The sequence below is a fragment of the Polypterus senegalus genome, chromosome 10 (genome assembly GCF_016835505.1).
Source record: "Polypterus senegalus isolate Bchr_013 chromosome 10, ASM1683550v1, whole genome shotgun sequence".
NCBI classification, from domain to species: Eukaryota; Metazoa; Chordata; class Cladistia; order Polypteriformes; family Polypteridae; genus Polypterus; species Polypterus senegalus.
Window position 1 is genome coordinate 133,865,030 of NC_053163.1, and position 25,858 is coordinate 133,890,887.

Genomic DNA, 25,858 nt, shown 5'->3' on the forward strand with positions numbered 1-25,858 from the left:
TCGAAACTTGAAGGACCGGCAGCGCTTTGGGTGCGCGGCCCCGAGCTGGCGCGTTCCCGCTTCTATTCTCTGTCACTGTCAGTACGACCGGCGCTCGTGAGCCTGAGGGGTGTGTGTGTCGCCGCAGATTCAGACGCCGCCGTGGTACGGGGGAGGCACCTGAAGTCGTCTGAATTTGAATGAGGTACGCTGCTCTAGCCAAGCCGACGCCGAGAGACCAAGCCACATCAAATGGACGACGAGCGCATCCGACTGCAGGCAGTGGGGCCCGCCATGCCGGGCTACTTGGAGCTGCTCCACGGCTGCTATTCTGCTCTGCTGCGCGCCTTTCACGAGTGCGAGGACTGCGGACTGGAGAAGAGCGCCAGGGCTCTGCAGGACAACGTGCATGTCAATCGACAAGATGTGCTGCTGCTCGCTGCCGGCACCTTGGGCTGGACGCTGCTGCGACGTCTGCTCACTTCCCGCCTGTTTCAGGTAACAGTGTCGCAGGGTTATGTCCTTAGGGTCTGTCTTCCAGGGCACTTTATAAAGGAGCTAGATGACGAAACGAAGGGAGCGTCAAACCGCGGTCATCCTGGGTGGGATCGCTGGGCAGCTTGACATTTTTGTGGGTTCAAGTCAACCCGTCCCCGCGAAGACGAGCCTTTTGTGTCTTAGTGCGTGCGAACGTCCGCCAGTGCGGGTTTGAAGTGTCTTTCCGCAGTCGACGTCACTTTACGATCTCCTGCTCTAGCCATTCAGTAGGCCATCAATCTTCTAATCATGCTAGACACTGTACAGGAGCTCTGGAAGACGAAACCATTATGAGAACATATTAGACGGACACATCAATGGATTGGACGCCAGGCCAATTCACGGATCAATCAAGCAAAGATCAATACTAGACCCAGGGAGAACAATCAGACCCCACATGTCACCCAAATGCTAAAAAGTGGCAGTGGCCACCCCATACCTGTCTAAACCACACACTAGTATCACGCCAAGAGCCTTCCTCCCACTCACACTATCAGGTAAGCCTTTATTTGTTGGATTTTTGGAATTTTATCAAACCATGTCCCTCCTCGCATCCCAGATGCAAACTATTAAAAATATATTCACCCATGGATTTTTTCTGTATTCAATTTTATTTCACAAGGTCTATTCTGGAAGAAAGCTGGGAAGACGGAGACATTCCGGCACATATATACAATATTATATATTTTACAGTTTTGGCTTCCAGTGGCATAGACAGACAGCTGGCAGACATGATCTAGTCCCATGGAGCTTGACGTCAGATCAGATTACCCTCCTAACTACTTTGAACTTTCCTCTCCAGTTACAGGGTCCCCCTGTTGGCTCCTCACTGGTCCTGTCATGCCCGTGTTCAGACTCAAAATAGCCTTTGTTGCAGATTCAATTTCTTGCCTCTCTCAAAACCCAGTGCTAGATTTCCTTAAAAGAGATTTGCTTACTTTCCCTCTTTTTAGTCTTTTGCTCTCTTTCAATGTGTTGTTTCCCAGCAAGAACTGCTTCATTCCTTTGCAGGAATCCCAGCATAGTGGGTCCCTTGTTGTACAGACATCAGGAAGTCATGGTGCCACCTGTCTGTGGCACTGGGGGATTGCAGCTTATCTGCTCTAGTGTATTAGGTGGAGAGAGACTAGTTTATCTGCTCCTTTCCTGTGGTTATGATCGGAGCTCAATTCTGTGTTAGGCTGTTTGGGTCTCCTCTGTCATGTCATTTAACGTACACATCACATCATGAGGAATTTAGCTGATTTTTTTTTGCATTGACCAAGACATTCTTATGTGTCTTTACTATACCTTCTTTTAATATATTTCGGAACGCTAAACTAGTTTAGAGTAAGAACCTTTAGTAAAATATACTGTTGTGGCACAGCAGCATGTTCTGATTTGAAACACAAGAATATTCTACATTTTAATATATCCATCCATCCATCATCCAACCCGCTATATCCTAACACAGGGTCACGGGGGTCTGCTGGAGCCAATCCCAGCCAGCAAAGGGCGCAAGGCAGGGAACAAACCCCAGGCAGGGCACCAGCCTCCACCGCAGGGCGCACACACCCACACACCAAGCACACACTGGGGACAATTTAGGATTGCCAATGCACCTAACCTGCATGTCTTTGGACTGTGGGAAGAAACTGGAGCACTCGGAGGAAACCCACACAGACACTGGGAGAACATGCAAACTCCACGCAGAGAGGACCCGGGAAGCAAACCCAGGTCTCCTTACTGTAAGGGAGCAGCACTACCACTGTGCCACCATGCCGCCCATTAAATATATATATTCATATACTATGTGGCCAAAAGTTTCTGAACACCACACTAAAATTTTGAGTTTGTGTATTTCTGCCACGTCCATTGTTAACAGTTGTATAAAATCAAACACATAGCCATGCAATCTCCATTGACAAAAACTGGCAGTAGAATAGGTTGTACTGAAGAGTTCAGTTAAGTTAAATGTGCCATTGACATTGGATACCATCTTTGCCACAAGTCAGTATATGGAATTTCGTTTCTGCTACAAGTAGATCTGTCAAAGTGAATTGTAATTGCAATTATTGTGAAGTTGCAAGTGTCTAGGAACAACAATAGCTCAGCCATGAAGTCACAGAGTGGCTTCGACTAGTTCTGAAGCAAATAGCGCAAATATATTGCCTAACATCTGTTGCATAACTCACAAAAGAGTTCCAGACTGCCTTTTGAAACAACATCGGCACCAAAACTATGTGATGAGAGCTTCATGAAACATGGTTTAATGGCCAAGCAGCTGTGCACAAGATTAAGACCACTATGTGCAATGCCATGCATCGGCTGGAGTGGTGTAAAGTGTGTCACTGTTGGACTGTGGAGCAGAGAAAATGTGTTACTTTTCTATCTGGCAGTCTGATGAAAGAATCCAGATTTGACGGGTGCTAGGAGAACTTTACCTTCTGGACTGCATAGTGCCTACTGTTAAGTTTGGTGGAGGGGAGATAATGGTTTTTCAGGGTTTGGACTACATCCTTTGGTTCCAATGAAGGATGCTGTTCATATTACAGCATACAAAAACATTTTAGACAATTGTGAGCTTCCAACTTCATGGGGAAAGCCTTTTATTTCCAGCAATACTTTGCTTCTCTGCACAAAGCCAGATTAATAAAGAAATAATTTGGCGTGGAGGAAGTTGAGTGGTTCAGGCAGAGCCCTGACCTCAACCCTCTTGCACATTTGTGGAATGAATTGGAACACTGATTGTGAGCCAGGTATTGTTATCATAATTGCACCTGACCTCACAAATGTTGTTTTGGCTGAATAGGCACTAATTCCTACAGACACAGACAAAATCTTGTGGAAAGCCTCTCCAGAAGAGTGGAGATTCTTTTAGCCACGAAGGCGAGGAAGGTGGGGGGCAACTCTATATTAATACCCATGGTTTTAGAATAAGATGTCCAACAAGATCATATTAGTGTGATTGGTCAGGTGTCCACAAACATTTGTCCATATAGTAAGTGTCAATCTGAAGATAATTAGTGGCTCTACATTGGCTCCAATGAAGTGAATGTGAGTGTGCCCTGCTGTGGATGAGCGCTCCATTCACAGATGTGTCCAGTAGTGCTGGGATTGCCTATAGCCTTCACTACTTGGATTGGGCTTCAATAGGTTTGATAATGGAGAAAAAGATTACATTTTCTTTGGCTGGATAATGTGCAGAAGCAATTAAAAGTACAATAAAAAGTTGAATAGTACTGTAAAAACTGTCTAATATGATTCAAGGAACATTATGCTTAAGATTGTATACTTTGGTCTTCTTCCCCTGTTCAGGCACAGGGAATTCAATTTAACCTCTTTGTTTCAAGCTGAGAAGCCTGTGTGGAACCTAATCCAAGACTTTAAATTTATCAAAATCATTGATAAAGATGATCTGGTATAACTTTTTTTTTCAATTAAATAGTGAATAGTATACACCATGGGAAATTAGGAGGACCCGTACCGAAACCAAGAAGGGCGTCTTCACACAAAGAGATAACTGGAACAATTAACAAGATGTGCTTGATGGACTGAATGGTGTTTTCTCTTTAGACAGAGTATTGGAAAGAAGAGGAAGATTGGAAACACTAGCTTGCTGACTGAGACAACGTTGAAGTCATTCCTGGGTTCCCCTCTGGCTTTCACATATCCAGTCTGAGAGACATGGTTTCTAGAGTCTGTCTGTTATAGCCTTTGTATGAGCCCCACCACATATAAGGTCTTTGGTACTGAATTTTTTTTGTGTGATTAAAGTTGCCACAAAACAACCAAAATGCAGAAAGATCCTGGGCATTAACAGAACCAAGGCTATCATAAAGCTTAAGGATATGGATGTGTTTGTGGAAAAAATACTTGGTTCTAAAAGCAGTGGTCTGTTATTACATATGTCATACAGAATATTGGCACTAATAGGAAATTAGTTCAAAACAGATGGAACAGAACAAATAAAGAATTCATTGGTTCATATTGAAACTATATATCAGTACTTTGCTTAGTATCAGGCAAAATTCCAAAGGTTGGTGATACAAATGGCTGGAAGTCATACCATGGAGTGTTAAATGTTGTATCATGCAACTGCATTTCTAGGAGGTTAATGATCTGTGAAGATTTCTTTATCCCTGAACATGGTGGAGAACGTTAACACAGATGCTGTAAACCACCAGTCCTTTTCTAGTGGTGTTCCTCTCAGCATCTCAGATTCTTATCTGTGTTTGAAACATCCTTTCTGCAGAAGTCATGGGCACCATCACCATACTGTCATTTCTATCTCTCCATCTGACCAAACCTTCCAGATGTAATCTCCTGCTCCCACTGTTCCAGAGTCTTTAAGTCGAGGATTAGATTTCTTTACTGCACAAGATTACAAATACAGCTTTAACAGGAATCATTCTAATTTTTCTTGGACTCCAAAACTGCAAGTATGACCAGACAATGGCCTGTTTCCACAAGCCTAGGTTACGAGCACAACAGACATCCATCCACCCACCCACTTCCTGCACCTGCTTAATGCAGTGCAAGGTTTCCCAGGAAACATATAAACTCCATCATTTGGGTGTTCAGTTATGTTGCTCTTCATGGTTTAATGTAAATTTGGAGCACTGCTTCTGTCTGCAAGCAGAATTATGGAGTTGAATTCTGTCTGTGATTATGGGAATTTTTTTTATATACTGTATTAGGACATGGAAAGTTAACATGTTAGTTTTTGTGTTTAATGTGGTCTGTTTGATGCATTAAAAATATTGTCACACCCCAGGCCAGCAACAAGGCAATCACATCAGGTTGTGCTTCGGTCAGGGTGGCATTTTCATGTATTTTTTTTTTAACATTACAAAACGATAATACAAAAAAGTTAAGTGTGTACCTAAAGAATTACCTACACATCCAATAATGTATTTATGTACTAACTTTAAAAAATTTGAAAAGTTACATTTTTATTTAAAAGCTTCAAATTACATGTTTCCCAACACCTTGCCACATGTCAGTACTGTATATGATACTGGTATTCATTTCCTTGATTCATACATACCAGGTGCAGGGGAGTGGGAGGAAGGGAGGTTTATAGCAGTCCTGGAGCAATACTAAAGAAAAGTAGCAAAGGTGAAAATTATGCTCCTTTTTCTATAAGAAAATTGAATCAATGCCATATCACATACATGCAAAATAAGTCTCTAGTACCTGTGTATTTAACTTGCCAGTCTAACAGGTAGCTTACAGTGCTGAGTGCCCTAATACAGTATAACAAAATTCTACGATACAGAAATGTAATGATTATCCCTACCCATTATTCCAGTTTGCAGTTTCTTCGCTAATGTACGCAAAGAATGGAAAATAACCATCCAAGTAATGCACTGTGTCAGTTTTTAAGTGAGATAGCAGCTACAGAGAACTTTTTTAGTCTACTGGGAGCAAAGGTGTAGGTAGAGCAGTGTTTACCAACTTTTTTTCTGTGGTGGCACATTTTTTGTAACCTAAAAGGTCCCAAGGCACACCGCGATTTTACCAACCACGAAAGTATTTAATATATACACTTGTGAAGCAGCTGGACAGGGGGTGGCAAAAAAAAAAGGCAGCTTGGAGGCTGGCGCTCGCAGACACAGCACTTAGTGAGCATTTTTTCTACACATGTTCCCATCTGCTTCGTTCTTTAGCCTGCTCATACAGGCGGTCCCACATGGTACACCTGGGTAGCTGTCATTGCGCACCAGTTGAAAAACACTTGTTTATAGAGTATAATTATGAAGGTTTTGATGGTCATGAACAATTGAGGATGGCATTTGCAGATTTGTATGTTTCAGTTTATGTCCATTTTAATGTATGTTTTAATGTATACCCATTTAAGAGATGCTTATTTCAATTAAGTTGGTCTTTCGCAGTGCATTCAACGTCTACAATCGTTTTAATCACTTAATTTTACTTTGAAACATCTGTGTTTCATATGCTGTGCCTATTCGTTAATTAATATATTGGCTTCTTATTCCTATTGCCTTCTTTTCAACATGCTTTTTAGGGAGGCATTCAAATTCAGGTTGCTCAAGTAGTATATTGTTAAAAGTTTAGGTTTCAGGTCATTGTTTTAAGTTTAAATTTTGCCATTACATTTATGAAATTTCTTTTTGTGTTGATTCTACATACATTTTTTGATTCAGTGTATGTTTACTGCATGATTTATGTATTTATTTTATTATTACATGTTTTAATGTTAGATGACAATAATTACAATGAATTACATACCATTATGCAATTCATTTTTTATTTTTATTTTTATATTGTTATTGATTTTATTGTAATCACACAACAATCCATACAAACAGATTCATTTTCACAAAAAAAGGACTGAAAACAAATCAACCCTCACCCCAGAGAAAGAGAGCATGGCCAGCAGAGTAAAACTTAAAGCTAGTAAAAGTAAGTAAATAGAATTAATAAGTAAATAAAGATAAAAGGAGAAGAAAAAGAAATGGGGAGAGAATCCGCTTCCTCAGTCCTTTAAAAGCTTATTCTAAAATATTATTGATTAGATCCTGCCAGGTTTTGAAAAAGTTCTGCGCAGATCCTCTTAAGTATGAATTTGATTTTTTCCAGTTTCAAATAGAATATAACATCAGTTACCCACTGACGTAAAAGAGGAGAGTTAGGATTCTTCCAATTGACCAAGATAAGTCTGCGTGCCAATAGTGTAGTAAAGGCAATCACAGTTTGTTTGTCCTTCTACTCTTTAAGCCCATCTGGAAGAACACCAAACACAACTGTTAGTGGATTAGGAGGGATTGTGACACCAAGGATGTCTGAAAGGCATTTCAAGATTTTGATCCAGAATGAAGTTAATTTGGTGCAGGCCCAAAACATGTGATCCAGTGAGGCTGGGACCTGATTACAGCATTCGCTGGTTGGATATTGCCCTGGAAAGATTTTGGACATTTTAAACAAGACAGATGTGCTCGATATATAATTTGGAGTTGAATATTTCTATGCTTTGTGCATATGGAGCTCGAGTGAATTCTCTGCATTGCTACCTTCCAATCCTTTTCTGAGATACTGATTGAGAGATCCTTTTCCCATTGTCTTCTTGAATCTTTGAAAGGGAGGGACTGCAAAATGGTTTTATATATTACAGAAATACTGTCTGAGTCCATTATGCGATTAATTTTTTTAATCGATTCCCAGTCCTGGTATATACAGTATGTGGTGGAATAGGAAGAGAAGTGAAATAATTGTGTATGTAGATAAAGTATGTGGAGAGGGCCTGTCTGTGTGTATAAAATGAATAGGGATCAGTGTGGGTCTATAAATATACAGAGAAACAAGATCAGAGTGTGTGTATAAATATACATGGGGGGATGGTAGTGTTTGCAAATGCAAAGAATTATTATTATTATTATTAAGTATGTTCAAAGTTGGGTGATTGCACATGCGCATGTAAACATTCACAAAACAGGTATTATTGAATATCTGTTGTGGAGCCAACCCGGACACAGACAGGCGGACATGTTGTTTATCAAACCACCACACATTTATTTACAACTATTTACAATGATTTGGTCACTCAGACCCAGTTCAATAAAGCGCACAAACCCCAATAATCACAGTCCTGGCCACAAATGCCTTCTTCTCGGGCCGCCTCCTCACCTCTTCTTCCTCACCTCTTCTGCCTCATCCTGCTTCCACCCGACTCCAGCCTTGAATGAAGGGAGACGGCCCCTTTTATATGCTCCCGGATGAGCTCCAGGTGGTTCCTGACACTCCTTCGTTGGCCACGCCCCAGTGTGGCGGAAGTGCCGGCTGTTCTCCCGGCAGCTCTCCGGGCGCCCTTTTAATTCTTCCCCCCAGCACTTCCTGGTGTGGCAGAATTGCTGAGGTAACAGGTCCCCAAGGCATTGGGGTGCTTCCTGGCGGTGACCACGGGCCCCTACAGGGTAGGGCTTCCATGCCCTCAACCTGTGGCCCCCAAAGCAACCAGGAAGGCGGCCCCCACGTGATCCAGGGTGGGTGCAGACCCACATCCGGTCCCTCACGGCGTCCTGGCCGGGTCGTTGCCCCTGGCATCCCTGACACTGTAAACCTGTCAATTCTTCTAAATATACACAGGTAAGGACTCTGTGTGCACGTGTGGAGATATATATATATATATATAAACAGAAGAGATATATTTATGTGTACAGGTACTGTATATTCAGAGGTGGCTGTATATAATGCGTATGCAAATATTCACAAAATAGGGATCGGTGTATATCTGTAGATGTATACAAACATGCTGAGAGCCTGTGAGTGCGCAAATTTGATGAGCAGTATGGCAAGCGCTCATTACTTTCTGACTTAGACACAAAAGTTATTTTTACAGAACAATAATAAACAAAAAAACAGAGGTTAGAACAAGATGAAAAACAGAGAAAATACAGATAAAAACCAGGTAAGAATTCTGTTCAGCAGCTAATAATTTGATTGTGAGTGAACCATATGGCCAATTTTCCAGGCAGAACCTACTCGTCCTGTTGTTCTGTTAAAGAGCATAGCACAGTACCCTTTTAGCCCCAAACAAGAATCCTTCATCAGTCAGGCTTTCCCACCTTTGAATTTCTCTCTTTGGCCTTCACACTCTTTATCAATGGTGCGCCTGCTTGCAGTTCTTCTGGCGCACTCAGCTCAGCCAGAGGGCATACAGCCCCTGAAGACACCCATGTTGTCTCCCTGGCATGGCCATTTACACCTGCATTGCCAAAGCAGTACAAGTCCAGTCAATCACCTGAAATGGTACAAAGGTAAGAGTAAACTGCCAGAGGTTAAAAAGAGAGTTTAGTTTACCAAAAACTGAAAAATGATGTAAATTTTAGATTTATATGGAAAAGACTTTTTCTAGAAACAAATAAATGGTTAACAGCCTTCATCTTTTCAGCAGCAGTGGGAATGAATTAAGCCTAGAAAGTTGATTCAATCAATTACTGTAGGTGTCCCAAAATATTATTGATTTCTTATCATTTCTATGTCTCTGTAAAAGCAGTGTTAGAATAAACTGTGCTGCTACACAGTGCTGTGCTGTTATTTGAACAATACTGACTGCAGAAGTAGTATATTGCTATCATAATGGTGAATAAAAGACAATTAACAAAAGAAGACAAGGGGTCAAAGTAAAGAGTCTCAATTTGTATGCTTTAATTTCAGAGTACACTGAGACATTAAGCTGCATATATTTCAATGATAAGCTTGGTCTTAATCAATTCAGAATAGTATGTTGCATACATTTATGTCAACTCGGATTATGCAAAGTGCAGGGTTTCCCATTTTTTGTGAATGTCTCATGCTCAGACCTTATTGGAAGAACATTTTCATCTACCAGACAGTTTGGGAATCATTATAGTCTCTACCTCTAACAGAACTATTCAGAATTATAATAGAACTATCGTGCGTAATGAACAGTCTATTATGACAGCTTGCAAGTTTGTCTTAGTCATCTGCAAGAATCCAAAAATGTATATAATAACACAACTGGAAAAGGATGTCCTGTTTTACTTAAAATAAGGAAAAATAAATTCTCTTTACAAGAAACTGAGCAAATTTTACTTATTTTAAGCTGGCATTTTCTAAAGTCGTTCTTGAGAAATTAAACATGCAAACCTCAGCAACTTTCTAGGAGGCTTCAATATCTTGATTACTTCATAATACATTTTCTAATTTATTTCTCCTCTAGAACCCCTGCTTTTTAACCATGATTTTCAAATCAGATATGTTAACAAGTCACCTTGTTAGGTTTGTGTTATTTGGCATTTATGTCATCTTTGGCTTAGTTCATGCATTGACATTTAGATAATTATTGCTGCTTATTGGAAAACAGCATTTACAAATGGAATGAGTTAAAGTTATGCAAATCCATACCTTTTATTTTAATGTTTGTCCCAAGTTTAAGACTTCAGTTGTTTGATAAAACTTCACAAATGAAGTTCAACTCACTATTCCAGAATTCCTGTAAAAACACTCTTTGTTGTGTTCTTTTTAAGATACCTCACAAAAGTGATTAGACACTTTCTATTATTTAATTTTCACCCTGGCACTCATCCCTCATTCATTCATGTTTTTTGTTTATTTCATCTTTTTGCTGCTTTTATAACTTATTTTGTAAATATTATTGATTTTGTTTCTTTTGTCATGTTCTGTGATTTGATTGATATTATTTTGTTTTTTGCTAAGTTTATGTTAATACGTAAGGTTAATTTTGTAGTGTGTATCTCATTAAAGGAATACTCCACTCGAAATGTATATTTTTACGTCACTTACAGCGTGTATTTTGTAATGGAAGCTGAGAAAAATTTTTAATGTCATGTTTTTGTGGAGAAATGACATATTGACTGCGGTGGGCTGGCACCCTACCCGGGGTTTGTTTCCTGCCTTGCACCCTGTGTTGGCTGGGATTGGCTCCAGCAGACCCCCCATGACTCTGTAATTAGGATATACCGGGTTAGATAATGGATGGATAGATGAATTACATATTGAAGATCCATCCATCCATTATCCAACCCACTATATAGAGCTTGGGTTAAAAAAGTCAACTAAAAAATGTTGGGATGAATGGATGTTTGCCATTTTTTTACTCTTCTGCCCATATGCTCCCATCCAGACCTTGATCTTGCAGACACTTGTGCTGTATTTCTGCAGAACTCTCACTGGGTGATCAATGTACACCTTGTCTCTCTGAATCTCCATGTTTCTTGACACTTCACATTCTTTTGTTTCAGCCACTTTCCCACTGGTGTGATCTCCAGCCGAAAGATGCTGCCAAAATGCCAGAGAGCGCCTGGAAACTACTGTTCTACACCACATCTTGGCTTTATACTGTATACCTGCTGTTCTTCACCAAATACTCCTTTTTCCAGGATCCAGCATCAGCTTTCTATGGTATAGTAGTCAATGACAATGCTCAGAAAATGGTTGTGATGCTTATTCTGTGTTATTGTGAGTAAATTGGGGTTCCCTGGTCTGGTGTGGCTCTGTTTATGATTGTTATTCTGCCTGCTTTTGTTCCTTTCAGGGTGGAAAAGGGGTATGGAAGTGCCTACAGACATAGCCATTTTGTACTTAATCCAAGGCAGCTTCTATGCACATTCGATCTATGCCACGTTGTACATGGATGCCTGGAGGAAGGACTCTCTGGTTATGTTGTTACATCATGTCATCACACTAACACTTATTGTGTTCTCCTATGTGTTCAGGTAGGTGATGCCTTCCAGTAGATTACAAATTGGTTTGCATGCTATAATGCATATAAGAGTGCTTCAGCCTTCCTCACTCCATACAGTAAAAAGTGAGTGCTAAGACAATTTTTATAGAAGTGACGCAACAGTCATACTCCACATTGATTTTTTGAGGAATTTCACCCCTTGTGTTGGTGTTCTAAAAGACAGAATAAGTCAGATGAGAGTGCATATTTAAATGCTTAGAATGAACTTTATTTGTGGGGTATTTGGTTTTTTACAGAAGCTCTTTAAATAAATAAATATATGGTCTGAACAGACACCTGAATGTCTAAAAAGGAAGAAAATTAAAAAGAAACAAAACCTCTGACTTGGCAGTCACAGTCACAGTGAGGCATTATCCAGGTGTATTGCTGTTGGTTTAGAGGACCCCCAGGAACATTTCTCGACACACTTCTGCTGAACAATCTGTTGTCTGACAGTCCTCAATGTTAGTGTGTCAGAGAGGGGATGTGCAGAGTTGTTCATAATGGAACTTGGATTTGTTTTAACTCTCTCATTCGCTACTGCATGTAGGGGGTCCAGAATGTGTCCCATAACTGAGCCTACACTTTTAATTAGCCTATTGATTCAGTGGGCCTCTCTTGAAGTGATGGTACCAGCCTGGCACACCACAGCATGGAACGTTGCACTGGCCATCAGAGAATTGTAGAAGATTTGCAGGATGTCACTACCCACATTAAAAGAACACAGTCTCCTAAGGAAGACTGTTCCTCTGTGTTACAAGACCAGTCCAACCTGTCAATTGAAGTGGACCCCAAGTACTTGTACGAGTGCACCACCTCATCATCCTTTCCTTGGACAGTGACCAGACGTAGAGGCTTTTCGATGTGGCGAAAGTCAATAACCACTTGTTAAGGTGCAGACAATTCTCTTTGCACCAAGAAACAAAGCTGTGTACCTGACTCCTCTACTCTGCCTCCTCTCCATTATTGACTCACCCCATTGGTGCAGAGTCGTCTGAGAATTTCTGCCACTGAACTGACCTGGGGCCTCATGTATAACGCTGTGTGTAGAACTCGCACTATAACATGGCGTAAGCACAAAAGCCGAAATGTGCTTACGCACAGAAAAATCCAGATGCAGGAATCTGTGCGTACTCCAACTTCCACGTTCTTCGTTACATAAATCCCGATCAGCGTGAAAACTAACGCTCGTGCACGCGCATTTTGTAACGCCCCAAATCCTCCCAGAATTACACCTATTTGAATATGCAAATCAATATAAATCGCCCTTAAGCGCAGCCTTCTGTGAAAAGACAATGGGAAAAGCACGGGGAAAATATAAGAATTTCAGCGAATACCAAGTGGAGGCAAAGGAAAAACATACTATTTGTTCAAATAAACCGTGGTATAATCAACAAAATGAAGTTGATCGAGTGACATAGCGTGTTGGAGAAACTTGAAAGCTCACATTCACAAAATCGCACAGTGCCGGAAATAAAAAGAAGTCACATATCAAAGTTGCCGTGAAAAGAAGAGTTGTAAGCCCACTGTCTGAGTGTCATATGAAAGCTTATTAGGGTACAGAGAAAAAAGGCACACGGTGGGGAAAAAGCACGAAATGTCAACTTTAATCTCGAATTTTCCACTTTAATCACGTAGTTTATTTTGTCATTTAGTAGAACATTATAAACTTCATCTTAAAATCGTTTAATTAACCAGTTTCTCAAAATTACATCGTAATTAAAGTAGCACGTTAAATGCTTTGTTTTGTATTTGATCTTCTACTCGTATGTGATCTATGTGTGTGAATCACTACTTGCTTCTTAAACTGGCTCTCTTCCTCCAACTGGACACAGAGTCCATTACATTTGTGATATTACAGCTCTCTGAATAACTAAAATACTGAGATGTATACGTGATGTCATTTTCATGATGATAGGAGCTAAAGCACATTATTAAACATGTGTTTCATGAGCCTCGTGCTCATGACAAGCATTTATCTTTTGTCGAAATTTGTCGCTGCGTTTTTAGCTGTGTTGTTATTTTCTCTTTCTGTTTTATATTCAATATATATTGGCGTGGCGCCCAAGAGTCCTTGCTTTTCTTTCCCCAAGTAACCGATCGCCACACAATCAGCTCTGTAATAGAAGTTAAGCCATCTGTAAGCTTAGCGCCGATTCTTCAAAACGTTTAAAGAACATTGAAATATCTTCGTAGTACATGTTTAATTATTCTATCCTTCACGACACTCCCAGTGAAGAATATAGATTATTTAAATGAAGTTAAAGTTTTATGTGTATAATTTAACAAACATATTTTGCTGCATTTCACCTTAAAAATGATATCGTCATCATATGTAAATACGCGCTTTATAAAGTGGCTCAGGTTGTGAGATATTATAACTGTAGTGCAAGTTTACAGTGGGGTGATTGTACTTATAAGTACAAACCGTTCTACAAGGAGCAATTGATTGAGTGCATTTAAAGTTCTTGGGATTAAACTGTTTCTGAACCGCGAGGTCCGTACAGGAAAGGCTTTAAAACATTTTGCAGTGGCTGAGTAGCGTGTCCTTAAAGCTGTATACCGATAATTCTCTTTCCGATCAGCTGCTGCTGTGATTCACACTCAGATACAGTGATATAAATACTCCGAGTCGTGCAGTGAGAGTAATATGGAAAAAGATGATCCGCTGTGGCAACTCTAACGGGAGGAGCTGAAAGAAGAAGAAGAAGAAGAAGTGAGAGTAACAACACTAAAGCAGTTATGGTATTTGGAATACTATGGCTGTTCCCTGGACCATTATATTGTTACAAGTTAATTACAATCAGATGCATTACACTAATAAACAATATGCGGTTAGTTTCTGTGTATTTATAAAGCCGCGTCATGAAAATAATGAGTAATCACACAAGAACAGTACCATTGCTTTGACGCTGGGTGCCGCCAGTTTGCAAAACCGAGCGGAGAACTTGCGTACGACAAGACATGAGGTACCGTGGAAAAGTGCGTGGCTTTACGCCAAGTGTAGGTTTTATACATCGCGATTTGAACGTGGAAAAGTTCTTACGCAACATTTCTTTGCGTACGCACCGTTTATACATGAGGCCCTGGTGTTTTATTTATAGTCTGAGGTGTAACGAGTGAAGAGAAAAGGAGAAAGGCTTGTTCCTTGCGATGCTTTATGGTGTTAAAAGGAATTTGCCAGTAGCCACTTTTCCCAGTCCCTGCACATGTGAAACTGAATGCTACCAGACATTCATTTAAGTCCTTATAAAAGACAAAAGAAACTTGAGTAATCATTCAGTACCAGAATTTGATATTTCAGGCACTCAGCATCTAATGTTCTCTTGTGAATACTAAAGAAACCCGTTGAATTCCCCCCACCTAAATGCAGCCTCATGCCTCTTGTAATAATTCATTGCACTCTGTCTGTCTTTGCTGTGATGTTGTTTGGACCATTCCCATGTAACATATTGGTTCCACATGGTGGCATTGGTAGGTTTTGCAGAATTATATACTTATTTCAGACACAGCCACAATGTTTCTGTTGGGTTTAGGTCTTCAAAATATTTGTCAGGCCTTCTGTTATGGACAGGCTTGGATAGCTGGGGTCGTTGTGTTGCAGTATGATCTAGTGTTCCTGACATTGAGTGCAACTCTGTTATGCAAATTGGTATTTATATTCCAGTTATTAATGTCACTTAGTTTCTGATGGAGTAATTAAGTTTAGTGAAGGCAAGAGAAGCACATAGGTCTTTGGATGATGGGTAGATGACTTTTGGGTAACTTCACATTTCCCTCTTTTATTGGTTTTTGACAACTGGTAGGATTTAGTGGCAGCTCCCATAGCTATTCAGAAATATGTCTGTATTAAAAATACACAACCCATTCACAGCCATACATCCTTACCTTGTCTCTGTTCACACTCTTGAATATTGCTTTCATTTCTTCCTGAAACTATTTTGGGGATTTGCCATGTATAGGTGGCACAGACTAGATAAGAACAGACTACCTGCAAACATTTAGACAACTATTCACATTAGGGAGCAAGGTTATTAGTTTAAGAAGTGAAAGTAACATTTCCTAAACAGAATGATAGTTGGTTTGTTTCACTGTTCAGAAACAGTGCCTTAGTGCTGTGGCTACATTGAGGTTTGTCGTTAAGCCTACTGTTTGGTCTTCCTCTCTTTTGTCTTTTTATTGGGCCGATCAATGCGTATTTGTTCATTTGTCATTTTGTGTTTTCTATTAACGGATCATGGTATCCTAGTTCTGCGACATATTGATGGCATTGGTGAATCATTGAGTCATTCACTCTCTTTATAGTCCTTAAATATGTTTGAGGATTAGAAATTGACAATGCGGTAATTCAAAGGATTTTCATTGCTTTGTTGTGAGTTTACTGCTACGTCTCTGAGGTGTTTAGCCCCTGAAACATCATATTTATTTTTGAACAGATACCACAACATAGGAATTCTGGTGGTTTTTCTACACGATGTGAATGACATTCAGCTGGAGTTCACTAAACTGAATGTCTACTTCAAGAACAGAGGCGGAACCTACCATGCCTTGAATAACTTTGTGTCAAATGTGGGATGTGTGAGCTTCAGCATCAGCTGGTAAGTGGTATACCCTGAGGATCACTACAGGCGGCAACCATCACAGATAGTCCTTTTGGAAATTAGCCTTTGCATGGTGGGACAAGGTAATTCTGTTGGGGATTGGGCTTTGCATGGCAGGACATGCTCTGCATGTGCTGTGTATGTCTACTGTCTCTTTGGTGCTCTAGTTCCAGTAATGATGGCTGTCCTTATCCTTATGGTGTTACAAACTTAATAAGTGTTTAGCCAAGAGTAACTGTGATTGGCGTATTTTAATAATCTCTGTAAAGGGTACCCTTTTGAGCCTGATGCTAGAAGTTTGGCAATAATGGTTTTGACAGTAAAGCTACTCCGAGGCACCCACTTGACCGAAGGTCATGACATAGCAGTACAGGGAGTATACATGTGTATGCAGTTACAGAAAATAGTCAAAAATCCAATAGAGTCTAGCTGCAGGCCTCCAGAGCTCCACTCCCTTGAGGGGTGATGAACTTTAGTGTCCTTTGTACATCAGTGATGTTACATGATACATCTGGATATTTACATCTTTGTCAAGAAACCCATTTTGAAGGCATAACTTGTGCTTTGTTCTCATAAAACATCCTTACACTGTGGTTAAGATTAGGGGTATGGGAGGGTTATCAGACTCAGGAATAATCAAGACTTTTGAGGAGGCGTGTCTTGCAGTGGGCATGTCATGTAGTATGACTGACTCATGTAAATCATGTGAAATAAATGTGCAATCCGATTGGCTGTTCAGCGGCACTCCTAAATCGCAGAGTTGTGGAGGCCTGTGGCTAATAGTAATCACAGCTTTTGAGAAGGCATATCATTCAGTGGGCGTGTCACATAGGATGAGTGTCTCGTGTAGAGCAGGTGACATAAACATGCAACCCAATTGGCTCTTCACTAGAGCTTCAAAATCATGGTGCTGCTGAGGTGTGCAGCTAGACTAAAGTGCTTTGGAGAAAGGATTTGATCTCTCTTTTTGGTTGCAAGATACAGTACTGCTCATGCAAAATTGGAGAGGAAAACATAACCTTTTAATTAAAGTGTTTTGCAGCTATTACTGGTGACAATGGGCCTACAGTACATACAGTTAGGTCCATAAGTATTTGGATGGTGACACGATTGTCATAATTTTGGCTCTGTATGCCACCAAAATGGATTTGAAATAAAGCAATCATTATGTGATTGAAGTGTTGATTTTCATCTTTAATTTAAGGGGTTTACCAAAAATATTTTACGAGCCGTTAAGGAATGACAGCCATTTTTATACATGGTCCCCCCTGTTTTCAGGGGCTCAAAAGTATTTGGACAAACTAACAATCATAATTTTAATGATCATTTTGAATATTTGGTTGAAAATCCTTTACAGTCAATAACTGCCTGACGTGTGGTGCCTCTGGTCATCTCCAAGTGCTGGGTTTGCACCCTAGTGATACTTTGTCTTCAGTTGCTGCTTCTTCGTTGGATTTTCTGCCTTCAGTTTGGCCTTCATCAAGTGAAGTGCGTATCCAATTGGCATGAGGTCAGTTGATGAACTTGGCCATTAAAGAATATATTCCTCTTCTTTGCCTTGAAAAGCACTTAGTTTGCTGTCACAGTATGTTTTGTCTCATTGTCCTTCTGTACTGTGAAGTGTTGTGCTCTCGGTTTTCCAGCATTTCTCTGAATCAGAGCAGACAGTATATCCCTGTACACTTCAGAATTCATCCTGCTACTTCTGACAGCAGTCATATCATCAATACACACCAGTGACTGACTTCCATGCCCATGCCATAACATTGTCTCCAGCATGAATCCCACATCACCTGTGAACATCAGATCTCCTCTTCTCCATACTTTTCTTTATCTGACATTCTGATACATATTGATCTTAGTTTCCTTTGTCCAAAGAAAATTGTTCCAGAACTGGACAAGTTTTTAAAAATAGTTTTCTGCCAAATTCTTATTTGCCCTTCCAGTGCTTGAAGTTTACCACTGGTTTGCATCTTGTAGTAAACCCTCTCTCTTTACTTTCATGAAGTCATCTCTTGATTGTAGACTTTGACAATGATAGTCCTACCTCCCGGAGAGTATTCTTGGTTTGGCTAAATGTTGTGAAGGGGATCTTCTACATCAAGCAAAGAATTCTGCAATCGTCCTGCACAGTTGTCTTCCATGGTTGTTTAGACCTTCTGGAGCTGCTGAGCTCACCAGTGCATTCCTTCTTTTTCAGATTGTACCAAATGGTAAATGTTGTCTCTCTAAAGGGTTTGTTTTGTTTTCTTGGCCTAATGATGGCCTTTTTTACTTGCATGGAGAGCTCTTTGGACCTCATATTGAGAGTGAATGGACTAATGAGGGACCTGCTGCCACCTGGCTATGAAACAGCGTGTCTGTCAATTGTCCAAATACTCCTGAGCCCCTGGAAATACAGAAGAATGGCTGTCATTCCTAAATGGCTCATACAATATTTGTGATAAACCCCTTAAATTAACGCTGGAAGTATGATTGCTTTATTTCAAGTCCATTGTGGTGGGGTACTGAGCCAAAATTATGACAATTGTATCGATTTCCAAATACTTATGGACCTAACTGTTCTTGTAAAATAAAGTTTTACACTATAGCAAAAAAGCATCATTTGGGATTAACCTTTATCACAATTCATCACACACTCAATGGAAGCAATGCCAGCCTTTCCTTATCAGTATATGATTCAGTACGTGATCCCATCCTGTATTTTCTGTACCGAGCAGACGTTAACTGTGGTCCTTACCACTGCAGCGGATGCTTATGTCAGTGTGGCTCGAGAGATTTTGAAGACGGTTATGATTTCCACTCTTATATTTAGAACGGAATGGGCACCCTTTGTCACTCACGTTACAAGAAGCTGACATGCGTAATTATAACGTAATGTGCAGGAGCAGATACACATTTCACAGTGAATGTGAATACACAAATGATCACATTCCATATACTGTAGGTACTGGACTGGCATAGTATGTCTTGTTTGCACATTGCTCAAGTAGACAATGTAAAAAAATACAAGAAAACACATCCCAAATGTCTGGCCTACAAAGAGGGTCTAGTGAGGATATTTATACACTTTCAAGAATTTCTCTCTCAATGTACTGAGCTCCTTATCCTTTAAGGCCAAATTGGTGCCCAGTCTCAGCTGTTTAAAACCTAAATAAATCCAGCATGAATTTAGTTGAGTAGCCAGATTTTAAATGGAAGTCAGCGTGAAGGGAGGAGACCCACCTGGAGCTGAGCCAGAGGACAGGCAGAATACTGAGCAAGGCTGTCTGTCTTGTCTGTCTATCTTTCTTTCTGCCGCAGGTTTTGGTTTCGTCTTTACTGGTTTCCTCTTAAGGTGCTGTACACCACCTGCATCTCCAGCCTGCAGTCTGTTCCCAATATCCCTTTCTACTTCTTCTTCAACATCCTGCTCTCTGCTCTCACTCTGATGAATCTCTATTGGTTTCTGGTGAGTAGAGGAAGTGGGACGGATCCACATCTAAAACGGTCGGGGGAGGGCAGTGTAATGGAAGCTGTGGGGTAAGTAGTGGGCATCTTTGCACTAACCAAGAAGTAAGTATTATTCCCAGTATCTCCACTTATAAGGCCTGCTTTTGCGTAAATATCTTTACATCATCTACTGGGGACATCAGACCAACCAGAGTCCTGGCCTCACTCTGTTTCAGAGTGATTTTTACTGGACTTCTGGGTGTTTTTTACACAAGGACATTTATAGCCACATCATTTTGTATATTCTTTTTGGGTGTCTCTATCGTCTGGAGACATCAGGCAAGTTCATGGCCTTCTAGGCTTTCAGTACGGTGAGAACAAATCTCAGCACTTTGGCATGTGTATGCTGCTGCTGCTGCCTCTAACATGGAGTTATGCCTCTCTTTCTAGTACATTGTGCTGTTTGTGATCAAAGTCCTCACTGGACAGATGAAGGAGGTCAATGACTTGAGAGAATATGATGTTGAATATCAGGAGAAGAAGTCACTTCATAAGAATTGGGGAGACTCCTGGAAAGAAGGGTAAGTTCAAGCTGCACAGGTCAGGTGGTGTATGGAAACGGATACACCCCCGACCTGGTGGTTCATTTCAGTGATTCACCTAGCTAGAACTAAATGGACAGTATGGGAACCTATGGATTATGTCCTCTCTGTTACACATCTTTCTTTGCCTAATTACAGGAAACATCTTAGGAATGGCATTGTTAAGCAGAAGCCCTTATAATGGAGTGAAGAAGATTTATGCTTTTCCCTGAGCACTGAAATTGTCCCATTGGCCCATCTTTGCTCTTGGACTCCTTCAGCTTAAGGGGATGAGTGTGGAGGTTAGGCATGCTCCAGCACACTTCCTTCAGATAGGACCTTGTGGAGGACTTGGGAGTGTAAACGTGTTTCTGGGGTTTAGCCTGGTGATGCTCCATGCTGCTGTCTTAGATCAAAGGTGGACCATTTGATTTGAGGGATGATGGGAAGAATATGAGCTTTCTCGTTATGGTCACTCTTTAGAGATGCTCAAGTGCTTGAGGAGCTTCTTTGTTTCAAGATACATTAAGAGACTGGAGGGAAGAGATGGGGTGCAAGCTCCTTTACAAAGCACGAGATGTGCCTGATGCCCTTTGTTGACAGGACTTCTGCTTTTTTACATTCCAAGGAGGTTGACTGTGAGATGCATACACAGGACTGGATGTAAATGTGCTCGATGGGGAATCAAACGCTTAACTCTTTCTGTTCCTTATTTTAGTCTGTATATATATATATATATATATATATATATATATATATATAGTGGATTACAAGGTAAAGAGCAATTCTTGAAAATATCTTACAAATCTAAATAAAAGAAGATCACTCCCCACTCCCAAGCGGGTGACTTTGATGTTGTGTTAGGTGACATGGTGTGGTTTGTGATCAGCATTCACTACCTAGCTGTGGTGTCTTCGATGCAGCAGTTCATGTCCTCCTTGTGTCTGTGTTCGTTGTCTTTGGGGCTTCATTATCTTTCACATAGTTTTTGAAGATTCGTGTGGGTGTTTATACACTGAGTGTTAAACTGAAAGAAATTTGTGCATAACACTTTCCAGATTGTTTTGCATTTTCACATGACACGAGTGAATACACAAAGGACCCCAGTCTTTTAATTCTGAGTTTATACTTATTACCACATAGCATCCAACCACCTGCTCCTCCGCGGGGTCTCAAACTGGATTATTGTGACCACAGGTGACAAAGAACACGCAAGAGATTTTCAAGAAGTGCACCAGCATGTGTGTTTTGTGTTGTTTGTCACCCATCCCACTCATTTTAGTACTTGATGGTGAGAACTACACGATTCTAGTCCGGATGTGTAAAATAAAAAAAAAACTGAAAGACGAGCTATTTTTTTCACTTGACTGTGTATTGAATAAAATGGGATCATAAAAGGTAGAATCTTTTCTTGTATGTGTTGATGTTCAGGGGGCTTTTATTTTCAATGTGATCTGTGCGCCTGTACCATTTTGTTTCATCCCCCAGGGTATGTATGTATGTATGCCCCACTTTTTCCCAAAACTGTTGTCAAGTTTCTGGAGTGAAAGGAGCAAAACACACGTAACTAGCACGAAGTGGAGCTACAGTAATGGATGTTTGTGTAATTGGTGTAATCAAATACAGTATATACATTTTACTGAGCTACAGGACTTGCAAACAATATCCAGACCCCACCACTAATTGGTCAAATTTATTAATTAACTGATCCTATTTTGAAATTGTATTCTCTGTGATACGGTATTTGAAAGTAAAGAAATTCTACATTATTTTAATGTGCAATCTTTAGAAATAAAGGAGGTGTGCTGTTTGCATAAATATTCAATCCTCTATACTTACATCATCCACAACTGAAAGTGTTAAATTTCTATGGTGTGCCCGTTTTACCATCGGGGAGAGTTTTTTTTTTTTTTGATAAAGTGTACAGGACGTGCATTTGAGAAGCTGCATTAGTGAAGGCCGAAGAGGGCAGGGACTCTGGTGGAGGTTCATTACGTGTTATGAGAGCTGCTGTGTCATTCTCTCCAAAGAATCCTAGGAAGTGGACATGGCTCTTCTGTAGTCTTGACTCAGTCTTTTGAGGCACTTTACATTTTCATAAAACAAAACAATCTGGAGCAGTAGCAGATTACATCAGTGGTGTATGTGCAGGACTGAGCTCTGGCACCACCTCACCTACCTCCTCAGGCATGTCTGATGGATGTGCCATATAACTCCATATCCAGCAGTTGGCTTGTTTTAGTAGAAAATCACAGATAAGTAAATAATTGGAAATTCATCTATAATGGTGATCAGTGTGGTCCAGTTACATGTTTATGTATATCTTTTTATTTTTGTTGAGCCCTGCAAATATATAGCCTCCCCTCCATTTTGGTTAAATAAAGGTGATTGAAGGAACCTGTCATGCTGGCATCAGGCACAGGACAGAAACCAAATTTGGACCCATTTACATGCATGACCTTAATGGGGTCAGGTGAGAATCACCGGATAACGCAGTACCTTCATCTTAGGGTTTACGGATGGAAAATCACAGCAAAACTCACAGCCACGTTCAGACTCCACACAGGTGGTGACCAAGTGTGGGATTCAAACGCAGGAGTTTGTGAGGTTATAATACATAATTTATGTCCAGCCTCTCGTCATGTTTCTATATTACGTAGTTTTTTCAAAAAGCTAGGGTTTAGAAAAGAATCACCATGCAGGTCTAGAACAACTTGAGCATGCAGACATCGGTCTCTTTTCTTAGGGTGTCAGGTAACCAAAGTACAAAGCATTTTAATAACTAGAACTAGAGAATGTTAAGATGGGGTTTGAAGTTACAGAAGCTACCAGACTGTTCTGTCCAAATGGAATGTCTGCACAGGAGCCTTGTCATATTTTTTAGTATCGTCAAACATTGCAAAAGGTACAGAATTCTTGGATCTGTTCCGTTTTTGCCCGTTACCCAGCGCAATGCATGCAGCCCTCATCCTGGCTTAGCTATTTGCCATTAGTAAGAGAAAATTAAAGTATGCTGAAAAAGATTCTTGTATAAAAACTCTATATTATACATTTCATCACTGTAACACTCATTCTTGAATAAGACATAAATTAAATTTGGTTGAAAGAAGTCAAACTTGTACGAGTTACTCTATGTGTATACATCTAGTATGGACTGGCATCCCATGAGTAGTTGGTTCATACTTTCCAGAGCAGACTGGTCACCTTATAACAATCAAATGATTGTTTTGCCCAAAAATATATATTTTGATATGTTGTCTCCCCCATGCAGCCAGCAGTGGTGATTGAGGATTTTTTTTCTTAATGATATGTTTTCCTGGAGAAAGACAAAGATTCTGATCGAATGGAACTCAGTAGTGACTGAAGCTGGATAACGGCAAATGACATCAAAAACATCTTGGGTCTAATAATCCACACATCAAACCACCCAGCTGCATTCTCACAACGTGCAAAACACATGCTAACATATTGTTAAAAAAATATCTCCGGGGAATGAAACAAAACATAAAAATGTTTGAAGTCAATGTGGTGAACGTCACGCAGCCTGCAAAATCATCCGTCCAATGGAGCCAAGTAGAGCCACAGAGTTTCTGTGAGCTCACTGATGCCCTGATCCAGTCGATCCTCCAGGACACCATCTGCTGTCTCATCAAGAGCAGGCTCAGATGTTATTGGGAGTGCATACAGGCACATGGGGGCCACACACAATATTAAGTCACATCATCAGTTGCTGTGATAAAATTCATGCAAGTTGGATCAGCCTGTGATTTCAATTTTTGATTTTCGGTGTTGATTCAGCCCTCAACGGGTTGGCGATTTTGGTTTCCATTGACCGTTGTTACATCATTTTGTTCTCAATAAAATTACACAGTATTGCTCAGTAAAGGTTTTGGATTGTAATATTTCGTTCTTCGAGATCTGATGTACGATTTAAGTGTTCCCTTATATGTTTTTTTTTTTTTTTACCGGATCAGTTGCAGGACTACACTCACAGCACCAGGCAAGCACTTTGTAAATGCGTCCTCTCTGAGCTTCGCCAAACTTTGCTCCTTTCACTTCACTTCTGCACACAGCCTTCAAATCCATAAACCGGCATGCCCCATCTCTCCATGCGATCTCGGTCAGTGCTGTGGCAAAATGGGGTACACAGTGCATTAAAATGTCCCACTCACCAGAGCATTATTACTGACAAATAGAAACAAATAAAAAAAAAAACACGTTGGGTAATTTTGTTTTTCTCCCACAACGTCACCAAATTTCAATCAAATCCGTCAAAGCATTTTTTCGATTTTGGGGTATTTGTTTTTTCTATTGTGGGGGATTTTTTTACCCCCACCCCCCAATATTGATATACTGAAATGTCCTTTCTTAGTGGATACCTACTGGCCTAGACGTACCATTAGCTAAACAGGAAATCGTTTTTTGCTGGTGAGTGAGCGACTCAGTCAGGCAAGTTTGACTTATTTATATCATGTAAATCATAGGCTATAATAGGGCGGACCCCCAACCCCCACAGACAGCAAAAGGAGCTCCAGTGGACACAAATCTTGTGCTGCGTCCCCAGCAGAGCGCCCTTTTCCCTTAGTACTTCACACTGACCAGCAAAGTGAAATCTGCTGAAGTGTGACACAATTTACACACATATTTCGGTTTGAGGGTTTTTGTATTTATTGCTAAAAATCAAGATGGCATCTCCAGCCAGTGTGTATTTTAGTCTTTTAGATTCAAAAAATATACAAGAGGAAAAAAAAAAATGAACCCGGGGTACAGAGCAGACGCTTCTCCAGCTCTGGACCTGGAATGAGGCATTCTATTGGCAGGACTTCCCAGCTTTCCCCATGTCTGCCTGCTGGCACTGCCATCACATAGAGTTACCAGCCTATCCACCTGCTGCTGGCGCCCAGTTTGGAGTTACTAATGGTTTCTGGACAATCATGATTGTTTTCCAATATGGTGCAATGGAATGACCTTCACACCCCATTATAATAGCCAATACAAGAATTGTTACTTGAAGCAGACCCAGGGGGTGGAAGGGGCAGCACAGTCTTAGTGTTTCACAGCACAGGTGCCAAAAGAGTCAGGCAGTCCTGCTTCTTCTTAAGGTGCTCAGCTGTGTGCCACTCTTGTCAGGACAGCCAACCCCGTCCCCTTAACGAAATCTCTTCAGGCAACACATTGCAGTAGGTTTGTGTGTCTTTCACCCACATGTTGACCGTGCCCACTTCTCCTCACAGCCAGACATGGCAGCATTGTTAATACAGACAGCCACCTAGGCCTTGGGCTGCAGTGTTCAGAGAGTGGCACGTCTCACTCAGTGCTAAAAGAAGATGACATCCTCTTTGACAGTATCATCTGCAAATGGCAGGGGAGGGGGCAATGTGGGCAGCATGGGTAAGGAGCTTGGCTTGTGCTGGAGAGGTGCATTATCTGCTGGAATGTCTTGAATGGTCTGTGCTTCTGGAAGAAAAGGCCAAGAGGGAAATGTCAGACTGGGCTCATCTGGCCGCAGGTGACGAAGC

General features: G+C 40.8%; 2 protein-coding genes across 2 annotated transcripts in view; one reads left to right on the forward strand and one right to left on the reverse strand.

Moving 5' to 3' along the window:
• Positions 1-23,594, forward strand: cers1 (ceramide synthase 1). The gene is made up of 7 exons (XM_039766744.1): positions 1-477; positions 11,244-11,403; positions 11,537-11,717; positions 16,162-16,323; positions 19,630-19,777; positions 20,209-20,339; positions 20,499-23,594. The coding sequence occupies exons 1-7, from the start codon at positions 232-234 to the stop codon at positions 20,539-20,541; spliced, it is 1,071 nt and encodes a 356-aa protein (XP_039622678.1). The 5' UTR covers positions 1-231; the 3' UTR covers positions 20,542-23,594.
• Positions 23,595-24,983: 1,389 nt separating this feature from the next.
• Positions 24,984-25,858, reverse strand: part of arhgef18b (rho/rac guanine nucleotide exchange factor (GEF) 18b) — a 66,587-nt gene continuing 65,712 nt past the window's right edge. Inside the window, exon 30 of the mRNA XM_039766743.1 lies at positions 24,984-25,796. Coding sequence (XP_039622677.1) covers positions 25,657-25,796 — 140 coding nt within the window. The 3' untranslated portion in view covers positions 24,984-25,656. The remainder of the gene's footprint in view (positions 25,797-25,858) is intronic.

Coding starts and splice junctions, on each gene's coding strand:
- cers1 (XM_039766744.1), top strand. CDS start 232: ATGGACGACGAGCGCATCCGACTGCAGGCAGTGGGGCCCGCCATGCCG. Junction 478..11,243: donor TCACTTCCCGCCTGTTTCAG/GTAACAGTGTCG, acceptor CTTTTGTTTCAG/CCACTTTCCCACTGGTGTGA. Junction 11,718..16,161: donor GTGTTCTCCTATGTGTTCAG/GTAGGTGATGCC, acceptor ATTTTTGAACAG/ATACCACAACATAGGAATTC.